The sequence below is a fragment of the Drosophila ficusphila genome, unplaced genomic scaffold (assembly GCF_018152265.1).
Source record: "Drosophila ficusphila isolate 14025-0441.05 unplaced genomic scaffold, ASM1815226v1 contig_197, whole genome shotgun sequence".
Classification (NCBI taxonomy): Eukaryota; Metazoa; Arthropoda; class Insecta; order Diptera; family Drosophilidae; genus Drosophila; species Drosophila ficusphila.
The window spans coordinates 3,999,589-4,019,306 of record NW_025064091.1 but is presented as its reverse complement, the minus strand read 5'-3'; the positions used below and the strand labels follow the sequence as shown (position 1 = coordinate 4,019,306).

Genomic DNA, 19,718 nt, shown 5'->3' with positions numbered 1-19,718 from the left:
TGCAGTCGAAATACTTAGTAGTATTTGAAAATGTTAAATTTTTTACAACAAAATTATTTTGTAGGTTTTGTGCTGCTTTAAATGCTGCTGAAAGAAACTTTAACAAGGAGTACACTTGATGCTCAACAAGCTGTGCAAGTAATTAATTAACTTGAGAAAGGAGAGAAGAGAGTGCTGCAAAGTGGGTGGGAGTGGGCCAACTAGTGCCCGGTGCCACTTGATATGCACTCAATTAAAAGTGGCATTTAGTTTACCGTTAGCGCTTACACGTTTAAACATCGCTCGCCAACCTGTGCAAACTCAATTGTTCAGCTATTTTTCGGACATGCGCGGTGTAAATGTCAAAGTTGAACTTTATCATATGCAATAGACAAACCTTTTCTAGCAAAGAAAGCGAAAAAAATGGCCAGAAAAGAGCGAAGAGAGAGCGAGAGCTGGAGTGACAGGAGCTGAATGACAACAGTTGGCGTCCTTTGTTTGTGCATGTCGTGACATGTTTGCTTTGACTCTGACGGAGCAAAATACGCGGTAATAGCTAAAGCTTATCACCGTACACCTAGAAACGCTTTCTCGCTATCTTTTTTTTTTTTTTTTGCAAAGTTTGCAGCTCGCGCAACCTTCCCCTCCCCCTTTTCTCTCACCGCCTTTCTCCCGAAGAGAGTGCACAAGGACGCCGGGACGTTGGCATTTCGTGGGGCCCACCAAGTCTCTTGCAGGAATTACACTTATATTATTCATTGGCCGATATGCATAAATCCAATTTACGGAACCCCCTTTTTAGCCTCGGCAGCTGCGTCCCGTAAAAGAAATGAGGAGAGAGGGAGAGCGAGCGAGCATTTACATATTTGGCGCTTTCTCGCGCGCTTTTGTTGCGCACAATTAAAAAGTAGGGGTGTTCCAAAAGACTTAATTTTAAAAGCGTAAACCAATTTGTTTACCTCATATATTTGTCCGTAGACTTGGAGAAGTGTACTTCGAAACAGCCCCCATAGCCCATTATTTCATAAATTTTGATCCGATTTCGAAGGTGCACTCGTAAATATTGGAAATTAAATTTCTAATAAACCTGCGGTTAAATGTATCATTATGAGGAAGGTAGATTTTTAGAGATCCAAGGTAGATTTTAAGATACAAGCTTCTGCTGGTTACTAGATATGTGACGTTAAACATAATAATAATAATAATAATAAATTAATAAGTGGTTTCAAACCTCAAGAAATTTGCTTCTTAACCGCTTTTCGAACCGCCCAATGCGTTTGCCGCTCTCTTTTGCTCTCTCTAGCTTTTGCTTCGCTTCGTTTGATTTGGTTCGGTTTTAGTCCGTTAACGTTCGGGTGGATCTCTTGGGCTGCGCTCTCTGGGATTTTCGGTTTAACCGTTTGGGAAAACGTCCAATGTAAAGTTTCTGTGAAAAAAGCGCCTCCAGCGCCCCAACGGACTGATAGACCCGAAGAAACTTCTACCCTGCACTGGCTCAGTTTGGCGTCCAGTAGTTGGCTTATTTTGAGTATTTCAAAAATCGAACGCAGCCGAGTCGCAACATCGTCGCCGCGTGCTGTTTTTCAGTGTGTACGTTTTGATTGCAAAAAGAAATAAGCAAACGGAAGGCAGGCAACAACGAACGCTAAAACATTTTTCATCTGCGGCCTGGAAAAGCGCCCAAAGAAAATGAATAGATAAATTGTGTTAATCGCCCCATCGAGCCAGCAAATATTTACTGTATATTTTGTTTTTGTGCTTTTTTTTTGCGTTTGGGCATTTCTTCTTTCGTTGTTAATTGTGCAGCTGGCCCGCCTGCGAATGATAAAAATGTGAGTTGCCCCTGAAAGTTTGTGCTATTTTCTCAGTTTTTTTTTGTTTGTTTCAAAGTTTACAAAAAAAAAAAAATGGTCTAAATAAGTTAGGGATAACAGTGTTTGTGAGTGTGTGTGTGGGTGGTTGCTGCTCTGCGTAAATGCGTAAGCTGCGTTGCGTGTGTGTGCGTGTGTTGGCTGTGGCCAGGTCTCAAGGTCCCGTTAGCCCTCTCCTACCTCTCAACGCGCTTTTTTGCTCTCTTCTCTAAACAACAACAAGTCTGTGATAAGATTTTTCCATGCGTAATTTTCTCGTAAAGCCTTGTTTTGTTTTGGGTTTTCGCAGCTTTGTGATTTCATTTTTTTTAATTTTATATCTGGTTTTGCCTTTTTCCGTAAACAAAAAGAAGTGTACGATTTTTGGTTCACAAACACCATGCAGCTTGAAGACTTACACATAAAGAAAATATAAAAATTAAATCAGCCTTAAAAAAAAGCGATATATCACATATCTTAAATAATGGTTATTACTTTCAACAAAAAATATTTTTAAAAGTTGTTTAAAAACATACCTAATTTATGTTGAATTTAAAGTACATCGCACAGAAGAGTAACCGGAAGAAGTCTTTTTTTCTTGTGGCACCAAACTTTTTTATGCGTGCGTTTGTTGTGTTTTTATTTAGCAGTTGTGGTATTTATAAATTATTAATAAGCACAAAGCGTGCCACAGGTGTGCTTCAAGGAATGAGGGAGAGGGGAAAAGTGGGAAAGAGAAATGAGAGTAAAGGAAAGAGAGCCAGAGAGAGTGAGCTCGACCTTTTTTATTTTTCTCTTTTCCATTTAATTTAGCTCACTAAACTTGAGACTTGGATTAAATAGGTTTTTTTAACCTTTGCTCTCTTTGCATCTCTACTATTTCCGTCTCTGTCCCACAAACACTTTAAGCTGTTTCCGCCTGAGTGCGCCTTTTTTTTTATTATTATTTTTTGTTGCTTTTTATTACCGTTTTTGCACTTTTTTCTACACCTTTATTTGTTGTATTGTATTTCTTGGTCAATTACCATGGCAATTTATTTATGAGCTTGCTATTGTTGTCCGCTTCAATTGTGCAAGTTTATTTCCCCTATTTTTGGCATACATATTTATTCGTGCACTGTTTGAGTACCGTTTTACAGACTTCATAAAAAAGGTTTTGTGCAATAAAACCATGAAATTTCGACCCATCTTCAATTTTTGTTTTTACACAAAAGAAAATTTGGCAACCATATGTCTATATACAAATAAAATCCATAACTTGACGATACGAAGTTTTTTAAACAGTTATTTGTTTTTAAAATGCTGAGTTTAATTAAATTATTCAATTGAGAGCTTTCTTGATCACGTTTATATTAAACGGAAGTAATGCATTTAAATTATCTTTCTATTTTTGTAAATTGTTTCTCTGTGTATACCCTTACTTTACCCTTTGGTCACATCATAAAAAAAATTGTTAAATGACAAAATACATCATAAACACAACCACATTGAAGGCTACGTGCACTTTGGCCAGCTCTTTTATAGCCAAGCCACATGTGTGTGTTTGTAATTTGTTTATTGATGGACAGTGGGTCGGAATGCGGTATAAAAATCAGCAAAATTAAGTCTATTGTCTTGCGACTTAAGGAAACCCATTTATTTATAATACCCATAAAAGAAGCTCAGCTGTAATAAATCTTATCACTCTAAAGCATTTTCTCATCATGATTGTTCAGATTGCTTATCTTTGATAAGCTCAAAATATGCTTGTAAATTGTTGTCCAATTGTTTTGTTTTTTGAGCTTTAAACAGGATTTCTGTTCTAAGCATCCATCATACCTCACGCTGATCACTATTAAAATATGTACAGTTGTTCCATTTTCAATAACTTTTGATCCAGGGTAGAAAAGAAAATCTGTCGCCGCATTTTCTGTGTCACAAAATGTAATTATGCTAAGGAGGCAAAGGGATGGGGGGAGGCAAACTGGAATGAGGAGGAGCAGGCGGAGAAAGCAGGGGAAAAGGGGCGGGGGGAGGAGGGGGAGGCAGCAGAAAGCGGTGGCCATATTGTTGGGGCTTACGATTGTGTTAAGGCCTGCCATGTAACTGCCATGACATAAACATGTGCATGTCTGTGTACGGTTTTTTTTTCCCCCTCTTCTCTCGCTGTGCCCAATAATTATTGATTGACTGCCTTTCTTCATTGTGCCTCTTCTTGTAGCATCGCCCCTTCTTCCACATATGTATGTTGTGGCGAAAATTAATAAGTAACAACATAGGAAATCATTTGAAGTTATAATCATCGTAGTAATATTGGCATTTGAATAAAAAAAACGCAAGTGCGCCAATGGACCTTATAACATATGTAGGTGCAAAATTACTATTTCCATAAATTTAGATTCCAGACCGTCATACAATGAGCTCCAATGAAAAAGAAAGCTCTTTTGGGATCCATAAAATAGAAGAGGGAATACAATAACATTTAATGAGTAGCTGGACAAATTTGTGGGCGAGATAAATGCAAGATAAGATCTAAACAGATTAGGAGTCTAATGAAGGTCATTAGCGCCAAAAGTTGACAGCTTGTAACCACAGTGGAGTTGGATTAAATGTGAAAAGTTAGCGTGCAATAGAGAAACAAAAGCGCTCATTAAAAACTGTATAATAGGTATTAAATTACTTATTAAGTGTGCCAAAATGAAATTTGTATTCTTTTAGGGGAAACTGTTGCATTTTATAAGGTTGCTTGAGTTACAAATAATCAAGTCATATATTTTTTTTAAACAAATAATTAAGTGGTCTACTCAAATTGTTTCGAAAGTTTCATCCAACGGATGGATACTTACTGTAATTATAGCCACCCTTATTAATGCAAACCTAATTAATATTCATGCACGGGTATTTATCACTTCACTATCAGCATTAATGATAATTCCCCAATCGCCCTTTTGTGTTTGTACAACACTCGACTTTAACACGTGTTTGTCTGGCCATTTACCACCCACCACCCTAAATTAGCCGCCCACAAAACGGAACCCACACTCCGTAAAGTTTATGTCACATTCCAATAGGTCAAAATGTGATGCAAATGCGTCAGACGTCCTATATATCCCCCCTCTCCCTTTCACCTTCCCCCCCTTCCCCCATCTTCACTGCCCATGTGACGGTATTGCTGTTGTCAGCAGTCAACAATAAATCCAATTAGCAAAAAAGATAGGGACGGTAGAAATGGTTCAAGGTAAGAACACCAACGAAATTATGCACGATAAACTGAATTTAAGCGTAGTTGTAGTCAGTGATGGCAATTATAGCGATTGGCCACTGCAAAAATGTAGAAAATATTCATTTATAAGATACTACATTTAATTTGAAATCAGGATTTATTACTAAGAATATAAAAAATATGTGAATTTACTACAAAATTCATTGGATCATATGTATCGGTAGGTGTCTACTTATTTACCATATAGTAAAAGCTGTAGGGAAAACAGGTCGACCGGACAGCACTGGCCTTTGTTTTGAAATGCGAGACCGTGCTTGACCTTATCGGACACTCACTTCTTGTTGTTGTCATTTAATTGACAGTGTCTCTCGTCCCGCTTCCAAATCCCCGAGAGCCCTCCAGTCACATCTGATTATCTGGAGTGCCTGTCAAAGACTTTACCCCCTCCCCATGTCGATGTCCCCATTCCCTGTCACTCCAAATCAATAAATAAAATGGTAATTTACAATTTGGAGCTCACGCGTTGGTAATACCCATTTGACACGCGGGACACCGGAAAGTGACCTAGAAAAATTGCAAAAAAAAAGTGGATGGGTTGTAATAACTTCAACTATATATATCCGGGCTTACAAAGTTATTTTTTAAAGAAATGGTTGCACAAGTAATTGCAAATTGTTATTATTAATTTCTCACAATTACCAAATTAAAACTTTATTCTGGGTTTTCTTAGTCTATTTTAAGACGTGTGAGTATTCTCCTTATTTGCTGGTCTGAAAATATTTTTAGCATTAGTTCGCTTCTAAAAGTCAATTATTCAGAATTAATAGCTTCAACAATGTTTCTTTCTTGTTTTTTAATAGTCTGACGTTAGCAGCTTTCAGCTCGTTTAGTGGTTAATTAAAGACGAAATTATTAGCTCTTTTGTGCGCGTATTTTTAAAATTCCTTAGTATTTAGTAAACATATTAAAAATTTTACTTTTAGCTGTTTGCATTTCTGAAACCAATAAAAAAACTTAAAAACTGTTTGCCCCTAAAAATTCCTCAGCAAATATTTGTGAAGAAAGTTTGTTTCTAACTTGTAAGTTACTTTATATCGTATCGTATAGAGCTGTCGGTTTTCAGTGCTCAGGTTGTCCATTCAGTTAAATGTCACATAGACACAAGGGAGAAGCCATAGCAACTAGAACACCGAACACCGACATCTAGAGCTCTACACCTCCAGCCCCTGGAAAAATATCGACTAACCTCGCCTCGTTTTCCGATTTCCCTGTTCCGCATTCGGTTCGGTTGCTCAGGTCATAGACGAGGTGCCCACCCCGCCCGCCAGCAAAGCGTCACCCCGCACATCATCCAGCCATGACCAGCGGCAATCGATGATTGCCATTCCCTCAGCCAACGAGAGCCAATAGAGGCAGCCGGAAAGGAGGTGGACGGATCCGTCGGAAGAGTCCGTCGCCGTCGCCATTCGAGCACAACCACCGAAGCCAGAGGGAGGGAATTCCACCTTTGAAGGGACTTAAAGGACTACACACTTCACGCCGCCAACATGCTGATCAAGGAGTACCGAATCCCCCTGCCACTCACCGTGGAGGAGTACCGCATCGCCCAGCTCTACATGATAGCGGTAGGTGGAAAATTGCATCCTTACAACCTTTCCATAAATAAAGAAAGAAAATCTCATCTCATTAGTTCCTAACATGAAACAGTTTACCAGCAAAATCAGCCTAAAACAGAAGCATTTAAAAATAGTTTCTAAAGGCAATTTACGGTTGATTGGTTTCGATGTATCTTAATTAATAGTAGTCATTGGATCAATAGTTCAGAATCCACAACAAGTAAATAACAGTCGCAAAACAGGTTTAGCTCACATCACCATTATAAAACAAAAGCTGAAAAGATCCATGTTTCCGGAATCCGGAGTAAAAGTTCAACAATTTCCAAACATAATCTTTGACCGTCATAAGATTTACAAAGTGTCTAGAATTGTTTATCCGCTTTTGTGCATTCGACTTATTTACAAATATTTGCTATTTGCCAATATTTATCGAGCGCATTCAAAGGAAACTGTTCGAAAATAGATGTTTAGTTTATTTGTGTAAATCATAATGATCTCGTTAAACTGTTTTCCCATTTGAACAGAAAAAAAGTCGCGAGGAAAGTCATGGCGAGGGCAGTGGCGTCGAAATAATCATCAATGAGCCATATAAAGACGGACCCGGCGGAAATGGCCAATACACCAAGAAGATCTACCATGTGGGCAATCATTTACCGGGCTGGATTAAAAGTAAGTCACTTACTCAGAATATTATATTTTAAAATGATTGATTTGTTTACTTTCTAAAAAGGTCTCTTGCCCAAGAGCGCTTTAACTGTGGAGGAGGAGGCGTGGAATGCTTATCCTTACACCAGAACCCGCTACACTTGCCCATTTGTGGAGAAGTTCTCGCTGGACATCGAGACGTACTATTATCCGGATAATGGCTATCAGGATAATGTCTTCCAGTTGTCCGGCAGCGATCTGCGTAATCGCATAGTTGGTTAGTCAACATTCTAGAGAGCCTTCTTCACTTGTCTTTCAACCATTTCTAACACATGTTTTTTACCCCACAGATGTGATTGACATCGTGAAGGATCAGCTGTGGGGCGGCGACTACGTGAAGGAGGAGGACCCCAAGCACTTTGTGTCGGATAAGACGGGCCGCGGACCCCTGGGCGAGGACTGGCTGGAGGAGTATTGGCGCGAGGTGAAGGGCAAGAAGCAGCCGACGCCACGCAACATGTCCCTGATGACCGCCTACAAGATTTGCCGCGTGGAGTTCCGCTACTGGGGCATGCAGACCAAGCTGGAGAAGTTCATCCACGACGTGGCGCTGCGCAAGATGATGCTGCGCGCCCATCGGCAGGCGTGGGCGTGGCAGGATGAATGGCACGGCCTAACCATCGAGGATATCCGCGAGCTGGAGCGACAAACGCAATTGGCCCTGGCCAAAAAGATGGGCGGCGGCGAGGAGTGCAGCGATGGTCAGTCCCAAGTGGCCACCACCACCACAATCCTATCAAGCACATCCATCTCACCACACACCCTTGCCAAATTGTAACAGTATTTGCAAAAAGAAAAAACTTACGCAAGTTTTAAGTAAAAAATAGATTGAATTATAGGGAGCAACTCCGTAGTTCGTTGCTCCATGCAAATGTTTTTTGTTTTTTTTTTTGTTTTTGTAATTTCAAGGAGTAGAGAACATACCTCAGATTTGATTAACTAGGAAAGCCAACATGTATTATTTTAAATTAACCCAGTTTAAAACCTCGAAATGTCACTGTATCATCTGTTTGTGGAACTTATCCATTTCAGATAGCGTATCGGAACCCTATGTGAGCACGGCGGCCACAGCGGCCTCGACGACGGGCAGCGAGCGGAAGAAGTCCGCGCCCGCCGTACCGCCCATCGTGACCCAACAGCCGCCGAGTGCGGAAGCCAGTTCGGATGAGGAGGAGGGCGAGGAGGAGGACGACGACGAGGACGAGAACGATGCCATTGGCACGGGCGTTGATCTCTCGGCCACCAACCAAGGTGGTTCCGCCCAGCGGTCGCGTTCCCAGAGCATCCAGATGGCCCAGAAGGCCAAGTTCGGGTCAAAGGGCGCCCTCCATTCGCCGGTGGGATCGGCCCACAGTTTCGATCTTCAGGTGAGCACCGAAAATACGCTCAAGTGCTTTTTGTCCTTCGTCTTTTCTCTCTCTCGATGTCCATTTTGTGACTGTTTTCTCAAGGATTTGAAATTGTTTCAAGTTCAGCGAATGATATTCAACTACTTTTTTAAGCCTTTAAATATTTTGTGGATCATTGATAAGTGACAGAAATGTCAGGGATTTTTCTATATGATTTTTAAAAAGTTTTTTATCTTATATTGAATGCAAATGTTACTTTAAAACGAATAATGAACTATGGTTTGTTTTTATAAATGTATTTGTGTTTTTTGAGAATGAATTTTTTCAAATGAATTTCAACTATTTTTTTTTTTTTCTAAAATAAATGTAAATATTTTATACCACCGTTTTAAGGACTTGTCTTAATCTTTAAATTAACTTTTTTTTTTTTGGAACTTTAATTTATTGATGTAAACCGTCCCTGTGTTTCGATTTTCTGAGTGTTGTGCGTCGCTTTGTCCCTTAAAAGTGCTGCGTCTTACCAAATAATCTTTAATTTACCTTCCATCCAACTCGATCTACCGACAACAACTACAACACAATCGATTACCAAACCGAAATCAATGAATCTATAAAACACAAATTGCAAACTAAATCAACAAAATCCCAACAAAACTAAACCCATTAAACCGAAAACCAAAAACCAAAAACTAAAAACCAAAAACCAAAAACAATATCAGTCCAAAAAGCCGCATGCAAAGACAGCGCCACGCAGACATGTAAGTTCTCCCCTCTCTCTCTCTCTCTCTCTCTATCTCTATCTCCCTCGCCCCCTCTCTGTCACTCTGTATATGCCCTCTCTTTCGTTTTCATTGGCAATAATTTGCCTAGTCCATTATCCCATGATTACAAAAAGTTAAATTACCCAATTACCCAGTGACCTTTAGCAATCATCCTACTTCCCTTTAGTAATTTGCTTAGTCGCAGGTTTTGATTAGCCAAGTTCCATTAGCCTAGCTTTTGGCTGCCAACCTCTGCCTTTCAATAGCGGTGTTTTTTTTTGTTTGTGTAAATTGTAAAGCAGAACCAGAGATACATATTACATAAATAAGTAAACAGTCTCGTTCTTTATAAATAAATTAAACGAATTAACGTTCGTCGCAGGTGGCAAACTGGCGCATGGAGCGGTTGGAAGTGGACTCCAAGTCCAACTCGGATGAGGAATTTTTCGATTGTCTGGGTAAGCACTTGTAATTTATATTTGCGAAGCTTTATTTTTCAATTTTCCTTTAAAAAAATAAATTAATGAGACATTCCTATGTCAATTCCTATGAAAATTCTTTACTAGATTATTGAAAACCTTTTCTCTTTTAACATACAATTCAAATAGTAAAATAATAATTCATTTAATAAAGTCGAACAACAATTTTCGAAACTACAATTAAATTTTCCCGTTTACCGACTTAAATAGATTAACCCTTTATTCGCACATTTATTGAATAAACCCCTTAACTAAATTAAATGAATTGTTGAATAAACCCTTTAACTAAATTAAACGCTTTTCCTTTTTTTTCCGCAGATACCAATGAAACAAACTCGCTGGCCAAGTGGAGTTCCCTGGAGCTGCTGGGCGAGGGCGACGACAGTCCACCGCCACATGGCGGTCCCTCGAGTGCGGCCTCGGTGGGCGGTGGGCGTGGCAGTTCCCGGCAAGAGGACAGCATCTTCAACCAGGACTTTCTGATGCGCGTTGCCTCGGAGCGTGGCAATAAGCGCCAGTTGCGCTCATCGGCCAGCGTGGATCGCAGTCACGACTCCTCGCCGCCGGGATCACCGAGTACACCGTCGTGTCCGACCACCATTTTGATCCTGGTCGTCCATGCGGGCAGTGTCCTGGATGCGGCCAGTGAGCTGACGGCCAAGAAATCGGATGTGACCACTTTTCGCGGTTCTTTCGAGGCGGTGATGCGACAGCATTATCCCAGCCTGCTCACCCATGTGACCATCAAGATGGTGCCGTGTCCATCGATCTGCACCGACGCCCTGGGCATCCTGTCCAGCCTGAGTCCGTACTCCTTCGATGCATCTCCCTCGGCGGCGGATATACCGAATATAGCCGATGTTCCCATTGGAGCGATACCACTTCTGTCCGTCGCCTCGCCGGAATTCCATGAGACGGTGAACAAAACCGTTGCAGCTGCAAATATTGTCTACCACGAGTTCTTGAAATCGGAGGAGGGACACGGATTTTCCGGGCAGATTGTCATGCTGGGTGATTCCATGGGCTCGCTGCTCGCCTACGAGGCCTTGTGTCGCTCCAATGGCAGTCAGCCGGGAACGGCATCGGGTGCCTCGAATTCCGGCGGAGATGGTGGCGGTCCCAATGCGAATATCAACACCCACAATCCCCTGGGGCCACGGCATTCGCGTTTGGATGACGACGAGCGTTTCATCGAAGCGGACTTGGATGCCAAGCGATTGCTGGTGGCTCCATCGCCGAGGAGGCGACGCTCCAGTTCGTCGAGCGATTCGCGGGCCAGCAAACTGGACTTTGAGGTGAGCGACTTCTTCATGTTCGGATCGCCGCTTTCGGTGGTCCTCGCCGCACGGAAGCTGCACGATGCCAAGGCCGCTTTGGCGAGGCCCAACTGCCACCAGGTGTACAATCTGTTCCATCCAACCGATCCGATTGCCTCGCGACTGGAGCCGCTGCTCAGCGCCAGGTTCTCCATTCTGGCACCGGTCAACGTTCCCCGGTACGCCAAGTATCCGCTGGGCAACGGTCAGCCATTGCATTTATGTGTGTATTTGATTTAGGAGTGGCGTTATATATACTTGATTAATATTTAATACCTTTCAGTGGAGGTGATTCAGTCGCATCCGCAGCACTTTAACGATGGCAACAACCTGTTGGCCGGTCGCCGTTTGTCGGACGCCTCGATGCAGAGCACGATATCGGGTCTGATTGAGAATGTCTCGCTTAGTACGATCCACGCCCGTAAGAAGCTCGCTATCCGCTAGATATTATACACATTATATACCCCATATAATTTATATGAAAACGAATCTAATCGCATATCCCCTTGCAGTTCAAAACAAGTGGTGGGGAACCAAGCGACTGGACTACGCTCTGTATTGCCCGGAGGGATTGAGCAACTTTCCGGCCCACGCCTTGCCGCATCTGTTCCACGCCAGCTACTGGGAGAGTCCGGATGTGATTGCCTTCATACTGCGCCAGATTGGCAAGTTCGAGGGCATACCGTTTGTGGGCTCCAACGATGACAAGGACAACGCCTCCTTCCATCCGGGACAGCCGCGCGAGAAGTGGATCAAGAAGCGCACCTCGGTGAAGCTGAAAAATGTCGCCGCCAATCATCGGGCGAACGATGTGATCGTCCAGGAGGGCAGGGAGCAGCGATTGAATGCCCGATTCATGTATGGCCCACTGGACATGATAACGCTCCATGGCGAGAAGGTGGATGTGCACATTATGAAGGATCCGCCGGCGGGCGAATGGACATTCCTCAGCACCGAGGTGACCGACAAGAACGGACGCATCTCGTACAGCATCCCGGATCAGGTGTCCCTCGGCTATGGCATCTATCCGGTGAAGATGGTCGTCCGGGGCGATCACACCTCGGTGGATTGCTATATGGCGGTGGTGCCGCCATTGACCGAATGCGTTGTCTTCAGCATCGATGGCTCCTTCACCGCCTCGATGTCGGTGACGGGCAGGGATCCCAAGGTGCGAGCGGGCGCCGTCGATGTCTGCCGGCACTGGCAGGAGCTGGGCTACCTGCTCATCTACATCACCGGCCGACCCGATATGCAGCAACAGCGCGTCGTTTCCTGGCTGAGCCAGCACAATTTCCCCCACGGCCTCATCTCGTTCGCCGATGGCCTGTCCACCGATCCTCTCGGCCACAAGACGGCCTATCTCAACAATCTGGTGCAGAACCACGGAATCTCAATCACCGCCGCCTACGGCAGCAGCAAGGATATCAGTGTCTACACGAATGTGGGCATGCGCACCGATCAGATCTTCATTGTGGGCAAGGTATTGCCATTGCTATTGCTTCCTGCTTGAATATATATATTAATGAGTCCTGCTTCTAGGTTGGCAAGAAGCTGCAGGCGAATGCCACCGTCTTGAGCGATGGCTATGCCGCCCACTTGGCCGGTTTGCAGGCGGTGGGCGGTTCGCGTCCGGCGAAGGGAAATGCCCGCATGGTCATCCCACGCGGATGCTTCAATCTTCCCGGACAGACGGCGAATCCGCGGCGCAGAAGGTAAGATGGCGGGTGCCACGGGATGGCGCCGCTTGAGACGATGATCCACTGTACAGAGCGCACCCACTGTAACGCCCGATCCTCGCTGTATATGTACATATCCGTATCCGTATCTGTATCTGTGTTTGTGTTTAGTGTAAATAGGCCAACGCATTCGTGTATGCTAATGTTATATGTTTTGTGTACAGTGTAATGCCTTTAGCTGGTCAAAATAGTAATGAGGTAATTAGGTTCGGGACTTCAGGTTAACTTAATATAAAGTACCAAAGTTAATTTCTATCATCACAAAATCAAAAACTAATATTTGTTAAATGATAACTTTTGTTTCTTGCACTATATTATATTTTACCAAAGGAAAAACACAGGGATATGAATCTTTTTAGCTGATTAATTATAAAACTATTAAATATTGTAATTATTATTTTACTAAACTATACTTTTGTTTATGTTTGTGGCATCTACTTTAAAAAGTTTTTGCTCAACATAAAATTGATTCAGCTGAAGGCATTACACTTATAAACCATTGGAAACCGCTTTGTTGGTGTATACATTTATACATATTTATTTTGTGTGGCTTTTTGTTTATGATTTCGTTTTGGGTCGCATGGCCGTTTATTTTGTCAGCCAGCCTTTGTTTGCTTTGCCATCGATGCAACGATATAACCCCAAACCATCCAAACATCCCACTAAACGTTCTGTTTTGTGCGCCGTTCTTCTGAAAACAAAAAATGTAAACTCTTGCCAAAAAAAGAAGAGAAACTGCAGTTCCAATTAAGCTAATCACGCCACCCTTTTCCCTTGCCAATTCGCCACTAGCAATGCTTTCGAGCTGCAATTGGCCAACATCAGTCCCTGCGGCAGCAACATCAACAGTCCCAGCAGCAGCAACCACATCCTGTTGGCCCAGCTGATTGAGAATGCCATTGAAAAGGACACGCCAGCCGCCTAGGCGAACTAAATAAATAGTAGAGATAATATTTTAAACTAGAAGCAATCTGTGCGTCTCTCATCCATCCTATCCAAAACTAGTCCGCCACGAATCGTATTGTATTTTTATTGAAAAGTCTTAAGTTCCTCGTAGAACAAATGCCGTATTATTTATTATGCTATAAGTTATTCGTATTATTATGAGTATTTTTATTGCTTTCATGTACCATCCTTATTATTGTATTATTGTATGATATTATTTTGATTGCGAACAAAAGCCAAAATGCAACAAAACATAAAGAATACGTACGCCGCAGTATGTAAAACCAAATAAATTAAAAACAGTACAGTAATGGGTCTGTTGGAAAAATATATATGTATACATATGTATATCCATATAGAATATATATGATTTTTAATGTTTCGATTACGATTTGTATCTTTTCTTTGTTTGTTTCTTGATTTACGGATAACCAAAACCAAAACCAAATATATATATAATAATAATACTACAAAAACGCTTAACGCTTCACGGCCTCGAAACCCACCACGCTGTTCAAAACCCACCACGTCGACAATCACACCTCCACACAAAATACACCACCATCAGGCTGCATGAACAAGCAACGAATGAAAATTAAATTGCAACTTAAACGAAAAACAATAAATTGTTTAGAGCAATTAAACTGCAATGAAAAGCATCTTGTAAACAGATAGAAGCAAAAAAAACCTAAACAATACAGACAATTGGTGTTAGTTTTAGTGTCTTAGAATATTCCCTATACTCCCCACACGTTTTTTGAGTTTTTACGTTATAAGTATTTTGAAGCATACTTAGCTGAGCATTTTATTTATTTATTGATTGATTGGTGTTGTGAAGATAAACAAAAAAAAAAAAAATCAAAGTTTTTAGAAATCACTGAAAATACCCACCATATTAGAGGTGGGGAAAATTCGATACGAGTCGAGTCCACCTTTAAAACTCACTTAGAGCCAAAATTCAACTCTTTTTCTCAACGATAACTCTGTCTCTCTTTTTCCAAAAAAAAAAAAAAAAACAACAAAAATTGCTTGAACAATAAAAAAAACCAAAAACGAATTACCCACACACACACATACCACACACGCACACACTGCCATCGACCTTGTTATCGATAAACAGCAACGAGACAGGACTCTCATCACCCATACGCAGTGGTTACCTGAAGCGCAAGACCTACCTGAGCCACCACTAGATCAACCGAGATGCAGCTATATAGATCGATCCGATCAGATCCATCCGACAAAACGAAAGATCCCCCAGAACCCAATTTAGAAACCCCCTTCGAAATAGCGAAAAGTATATAGCCAAAGGACAACAGCACCGAAGCCTCCATATGCCACATCTGTGTATATACCATATATATATATTTATATACTATGCGCGATATATTGAAAGTTCAATGGTGTAATATATATATATCAAAAACAAAATATGCAAATGAGAAAAAAACAATTGTACAACATTTAACAAAAGTCAAATGTGTCACGCGGTGAGTATAATATATATGCACTATGTATAGTCTACATTATAAACCTTAAAAATATAGACAGACTGAGTCCAGACATTATAATTATTGAATAGATAGGAATATACATTAATTTATTTTACGGGTTTTAAGGAAGTCTCTATTGACTAAAAACCAACAAAAAAAAAGGTGTTTGAAAAGATAAATTTAACCACCTTTGCAAATAGTATAGATCCACTAGATATTTCTTTGTTTTCATTTAAATCTTAATGATTTTAAAATAAAATTATTCTATTATCCATTTCTGATAGGTACCTGGAAAGAAAGACTGTTTCCTCCTGTTGTTTGATGGTTTTTCAAACCACTTAAAGCATTAAAAAACATTGAAAACTACACGAAACAAAAGGCGATCGTTAAGCGATCTACTAAATACAATTACAAGAGATATATACAAAGATATATTCAAAATATAGAGAAGCGTTTAACATATGCAGGCGAACAAAGTTCAACAAACCGAGCAAGGTACAACAACGGAAGGACAAACCAATGAAACCGAAGATCTCCCGATGACTAAGGATACAACTAAGACAAGGACGAGGACAAGGACGAAGACGAGGAAAGCGTTGCAAAATCAAAAGGCAAATTTTATGCATTTCTTGACAAACAACCACTAAAAAACTCTTACGAAAAGTATAAATTAACGGCTTCCGTAAACCAAACAAAAATCTACAAATATATATATCTATATATATATATATATATCTATATGTGTGCGTGTAAAATTGACAAAAAAAAGAACAACGGGTTTTAGAAAAGAAACTTGAAATTAAAATCGTCATGAAAATGAATACAATCTCTTACCTGGCCCAGAAATTTCAAATCTCCATAATTGTGATAGTCTTTCGCTACCAAAAGTTAAATTAAAAAATGAAAAAAAAACAGCAAAGTATATTTATCTCTACTAAAATTGTTAATCGGAAAATTTGAATTCGAAGAAAGTTGATGTTGATGATGTTGGATATTGTGTAAACGTAAAACCCGATTTTGTGATACCAAAAACTAAAACCGAAACCAAAGTTGAGTTCGAGATTAGATCAAGCCGAAAACTCCTCGTGTTAGAAGTCTAAACCAAAAACCAAAAACCAAAAAGAAAAAAAAAAACTCAAGGCGACCTGAAGATGTAACGGGCATGGAATCTGACCCATTAAAAACTATATATATATATATACCACTATGTATGCATAACCCAGTTATGTGCTGTCCACACAAGTTAACTAAAAACTCTCTCACAACAAATAAGCAAAATAAATCTCAGATATAAACCAGATAAAACAGAATTGAAGGTACATACATACAAAGGGACCTTAACGTGAAGCTAACTATATAGAGTATGTATTCAGTTCGATCTGTTTAGCCGAAGTTGGTTAACCATCGAGTAGTTGAGTTGCGAGAATAAGATATTTCCTAAACTGCTAAATTAACGCAAATTGAAGTGTTTAAACCGATAGTTGTAACGAGAGCAGAGTAATTGTATATGTAAGGCCAAAGACTATAGAATATCAAGATGTTGCATCCCATACAAAAAATTTTTCGTTTCTGTTTCGAGCTTCATGATGCGGTCGGTCGGGGTGAAAAGGGAAAATCTAAAAATAGAAACACGACGAACTGCTGCTTTCGGCTTTCGTCTTCGTTTTTAATATTCGTCGTGTTCCCAAAGTGGGAATTTGATCATAGCTGACAATTTTCAGTTTATCGGGCTTTATACACTTTACAATAGTAGAAGGGTATATCAGACTTGTAAAGCATTAATATTTTATTTTCTTTAATTTTCATTTAAATCATAATTTTTCGTTTATAATAATTAAATTAAAGAATTCTTAGGTGCAATATTAATAATGTTCCTTATTCAGATAATTGTGTCGTTAAATTTTCACCCATGCGAATGTACATACGCGTGTTAGGGTATTTTGCTGCTCACCATGATACAATTATACAAGGTAGTCCACTCGGCTTGCCGAAGTCGTTCGGTTTTGGTCCCTTATTTTCAGTGCGTCCCTGCTTGTCAAACTGAAGCACAATGTAGCCGTTTCACTCACACTTACTTGACAAAGTTAAATTAGGGGACTATGGATTTTGCCGAGTAGACTACCTTGTATAATTGTATCAGGCTGTTCACCACTTGCATGAACGCAAAAAAAATTATAAAAGCAAAAAATTGAAAAAAAATGTAAAAATAAAATAATTAATTAATTTACACACAAAAAAAAAGAAAAAAAAACAATTTATGATATGGCTGGGGGCTCGGCGGGGATACGAACCCGGGCCTTCATGTACACGAGGCATAGCATCTACCACAACACCACCGGGCTTCATGAAGCGCGGCGAACTAATTGAGTATATGGTCTTAGCTGCCTTTAAAAGTGCAAAGTCATGTGGGTCTCCATATCAAGACCCACCATAGAACGATTTTTTTGAGGTCATGCAACATCTTGATATTCTATAGTCTTTGGTAAGGCTATATACCTACACTATATACTGTATATTTATCTAGCGCAACTACATTAAGGACTTTTGAAGCTAGCTAACTACAAAAGTGTTCCGATAAAAGTATTGTCCGGCTATACGTTCCTCTTTCCTCCATTTGAGTCGATTTAAAAAAATCTACGTTTATTTTTTGTAGCGAGTATTTGAATAAAAAGTAAAAAGCGATGGAAGATCCACTAGATTGTAAGATGATTCTGTCTACCCACGAAGAGTTTATCCTATATAAGTACGTAGCAAGTTGGTTCCAGCATGAGGAATAAAAGTTTAAGGCAAGTCCTAGGAAAAATCACACCAGATACTCATAGAGTCGAAGGGTTTATATCTGTCTATTTAACTGGTATATTACAGCTTTTGGGCTAAATGTTTACTTTAATTAACTTTCCAGGAAAAAGATTTATTAGAGCTAAATTACTTACTCAAATTTTCCTTGTGTTTTTAAATGTCCCAAAAGTCTTTATGTTTGTTTCTTAAATATTCCTGGTTTATTATTAGTAGAACTGTCTTTCTTGCCTCTCCTTTAATCCACCAAAAGAAGAACTCCCAAAGCCAATAGAGCGCTAAGCTAAATTGTATTGATATTTTGAGAACCCACCATTTAGATAATAAGCTAATGCCCCCACAAACAATGACGACGATGACTAATGCAGAGAGAAAATAATCAAAGAACAAAGTACTCCAAACAATGGACAGGTTTAAGAACTAAATGCAATTGTTACGTGAATAAGTGAATATATGTCCGCATGGTTATATATTTTAATTATTAAGTGCAAAAGTCCAGGAACAACAAATACGAATTCAGATTGTAAACAATTAAAAGAAGAACGAGGCAAAGAAGCAAAGAAAAAATATATAAAATTATTTATTGACAACCAAATCTACAAGCAGAAAAAGAACAAAAAAACGCGGAGCAAGCCAAATGCAATCTATTTACAAAAACCTAAAAAGAATATATGTATGTGAAGCGAAGCAAGAATGACAAGCAGAAGAGTTAAAGATAGCTAACCCGAGAGAAAGGAATATATATACAAGCATATATAATATATAAACCTACCCAAAAAGAAAAGATTTTTAAGCCAATAGTTGCAATTGGACTATGACAAATAACAAAAGTAAACAAATTGAAATATGACAGTAAAGAATATTTTTCGATGTAAGCTGTTTGTTAGAAAAAGATCGAGTTTCAGCGAATGATATGGCTAAATCAGTTAATCATTTCAAGCAAAATCGAAAACAAAGCGGTTCATGAAAAGATAAGAAAAAATACAAAAAACAAATGTTCTATTTGATGTTGCAAATGAGAAAAATAAATAAAACATGCTATGTGAAAAAATGATTTGTGTTGTTTATTTTACATTTGCAGAGGGTTTAATCTAAAAGTGGGATGAAAAATAAATCTCAGGGGACTGACATTTGTTATTGAATATTGTGGGCAGCTAAAATACTATAAAATCTAGCAATAACAATTGTTTTTTTCAGGTGATGAAGCTTATCTATTAATGCAAGAGATCATAAATTAAATTCCTGACACGAAACACAATACATTAAGTTCAATAAACTACTCTTCATTTTGAATCTATCAACATACATATGTATTCTCTGCAAAACATGTGAATAAATAATCATTATCGCCATTATATGACGAATCTCAGCAAGCTGAACTGATTGTTTGATTAATCAAATGAGATGCTAATCAAAATTCAACTTGCAAAACAAACAAAGCTACCAAGCTCAGTTCTGTATAAATTCCCTGAAACAGAATAAAAACGAAGC

At 39.7% G+C, this 19,718-nt stretch overlaps 1 protein-coding gene across 8 annotated transcripts; it reads left to right on the top strand.

Annotated features, from left to right (window-relative positions):
• Nucleotides 1–1,493: 1,493 nt before the first annotated feature.
• Nucleotides 1,494–19,270, top strand: LOC108097588 (protein retinal degeneration B). Of its 8 annotated transcripts, none has more exons than XR_001771795.2 (14): nucleotides 1,504–1,811; nucleotides 6,328–6,656; nucleotides 7,172–7,316; nucleotides 7,378–7,569; nucleotides 7,643–8,053; nucleotides 8,385–8,719; nucleotides 9,421–9,459; nucleotides 9,845–9,920; nucleotides 10,260–11,480; nucleotides 11,541–11,678; nucleotides 11,770–12,737; nucleotides 12,797–12,969; nucleotides 15,059–15,428; nucleotides 15,716–19,270. XR_001771795.2 is itself a non-coding variant. In XM_017199982.1 (14 exons), the coding sequence occupies exons 3-14, from the start codon at nucleotides 6,579–6,581 to the stop codon at nucleotides 13,916–13,918; spliced, it is 3,909 nt and encodes a 1,302-aa protein (XP_017055471.1). In that variant the 5' UTR covers nucleotides 1,531–1,569; nucleotides 1,786–1,811; nucleotides 6,328–6,578; the 3' UTR covers nucleotides 13,919–14,270. The 8 variants fall into 8 exon arrangements, 5 of the variants coding, with proteins under 5 accessions (XP_017055472.1, XP_017055474.1, XP_017055470.1 ...); XR_001771796.2 differs by having other exon boundaries at nucleotides 14,507–15,428; XM_017199982.1 differs by lacking the exons at nucleotides 15,059–15,428; nucleotides 15,716–19,270 and adding an exon at nucleotides 13,786–14,270 and having other exon boundaries at nucleotides 1,531–1,569; nucleotides 1,786–1,811.
• Nucleotides 19,271–19,718: the final 448 nt, after the last annotated feature.

Excerpts from the sequence above, each read along its gene's own strand:
- LOC108097588 (XM_017199983.1), top strand. The coding sequence starts at position 6,579 with ATGCTGATCAAGGAGTACCGAATCCCCCTGCCACTCACCGTGGAGGAG. Across the intron at positions 7,317-7,377 it reads TTTACCGGGCTGGATTAAAA|GTCTCTTGCCCAAGAGCGCT; the intron begins GTAAGTCACTTA and ends CTTTCTAAAAAG. Across the intron at positions 8,054-8,384 it reads CGGCGAGGAGTGCAGCGATG|ATAGCGTATCGGAACCCTAT; the intron begins GTCAGTCCCAAG and ends TATCCATTTCAG.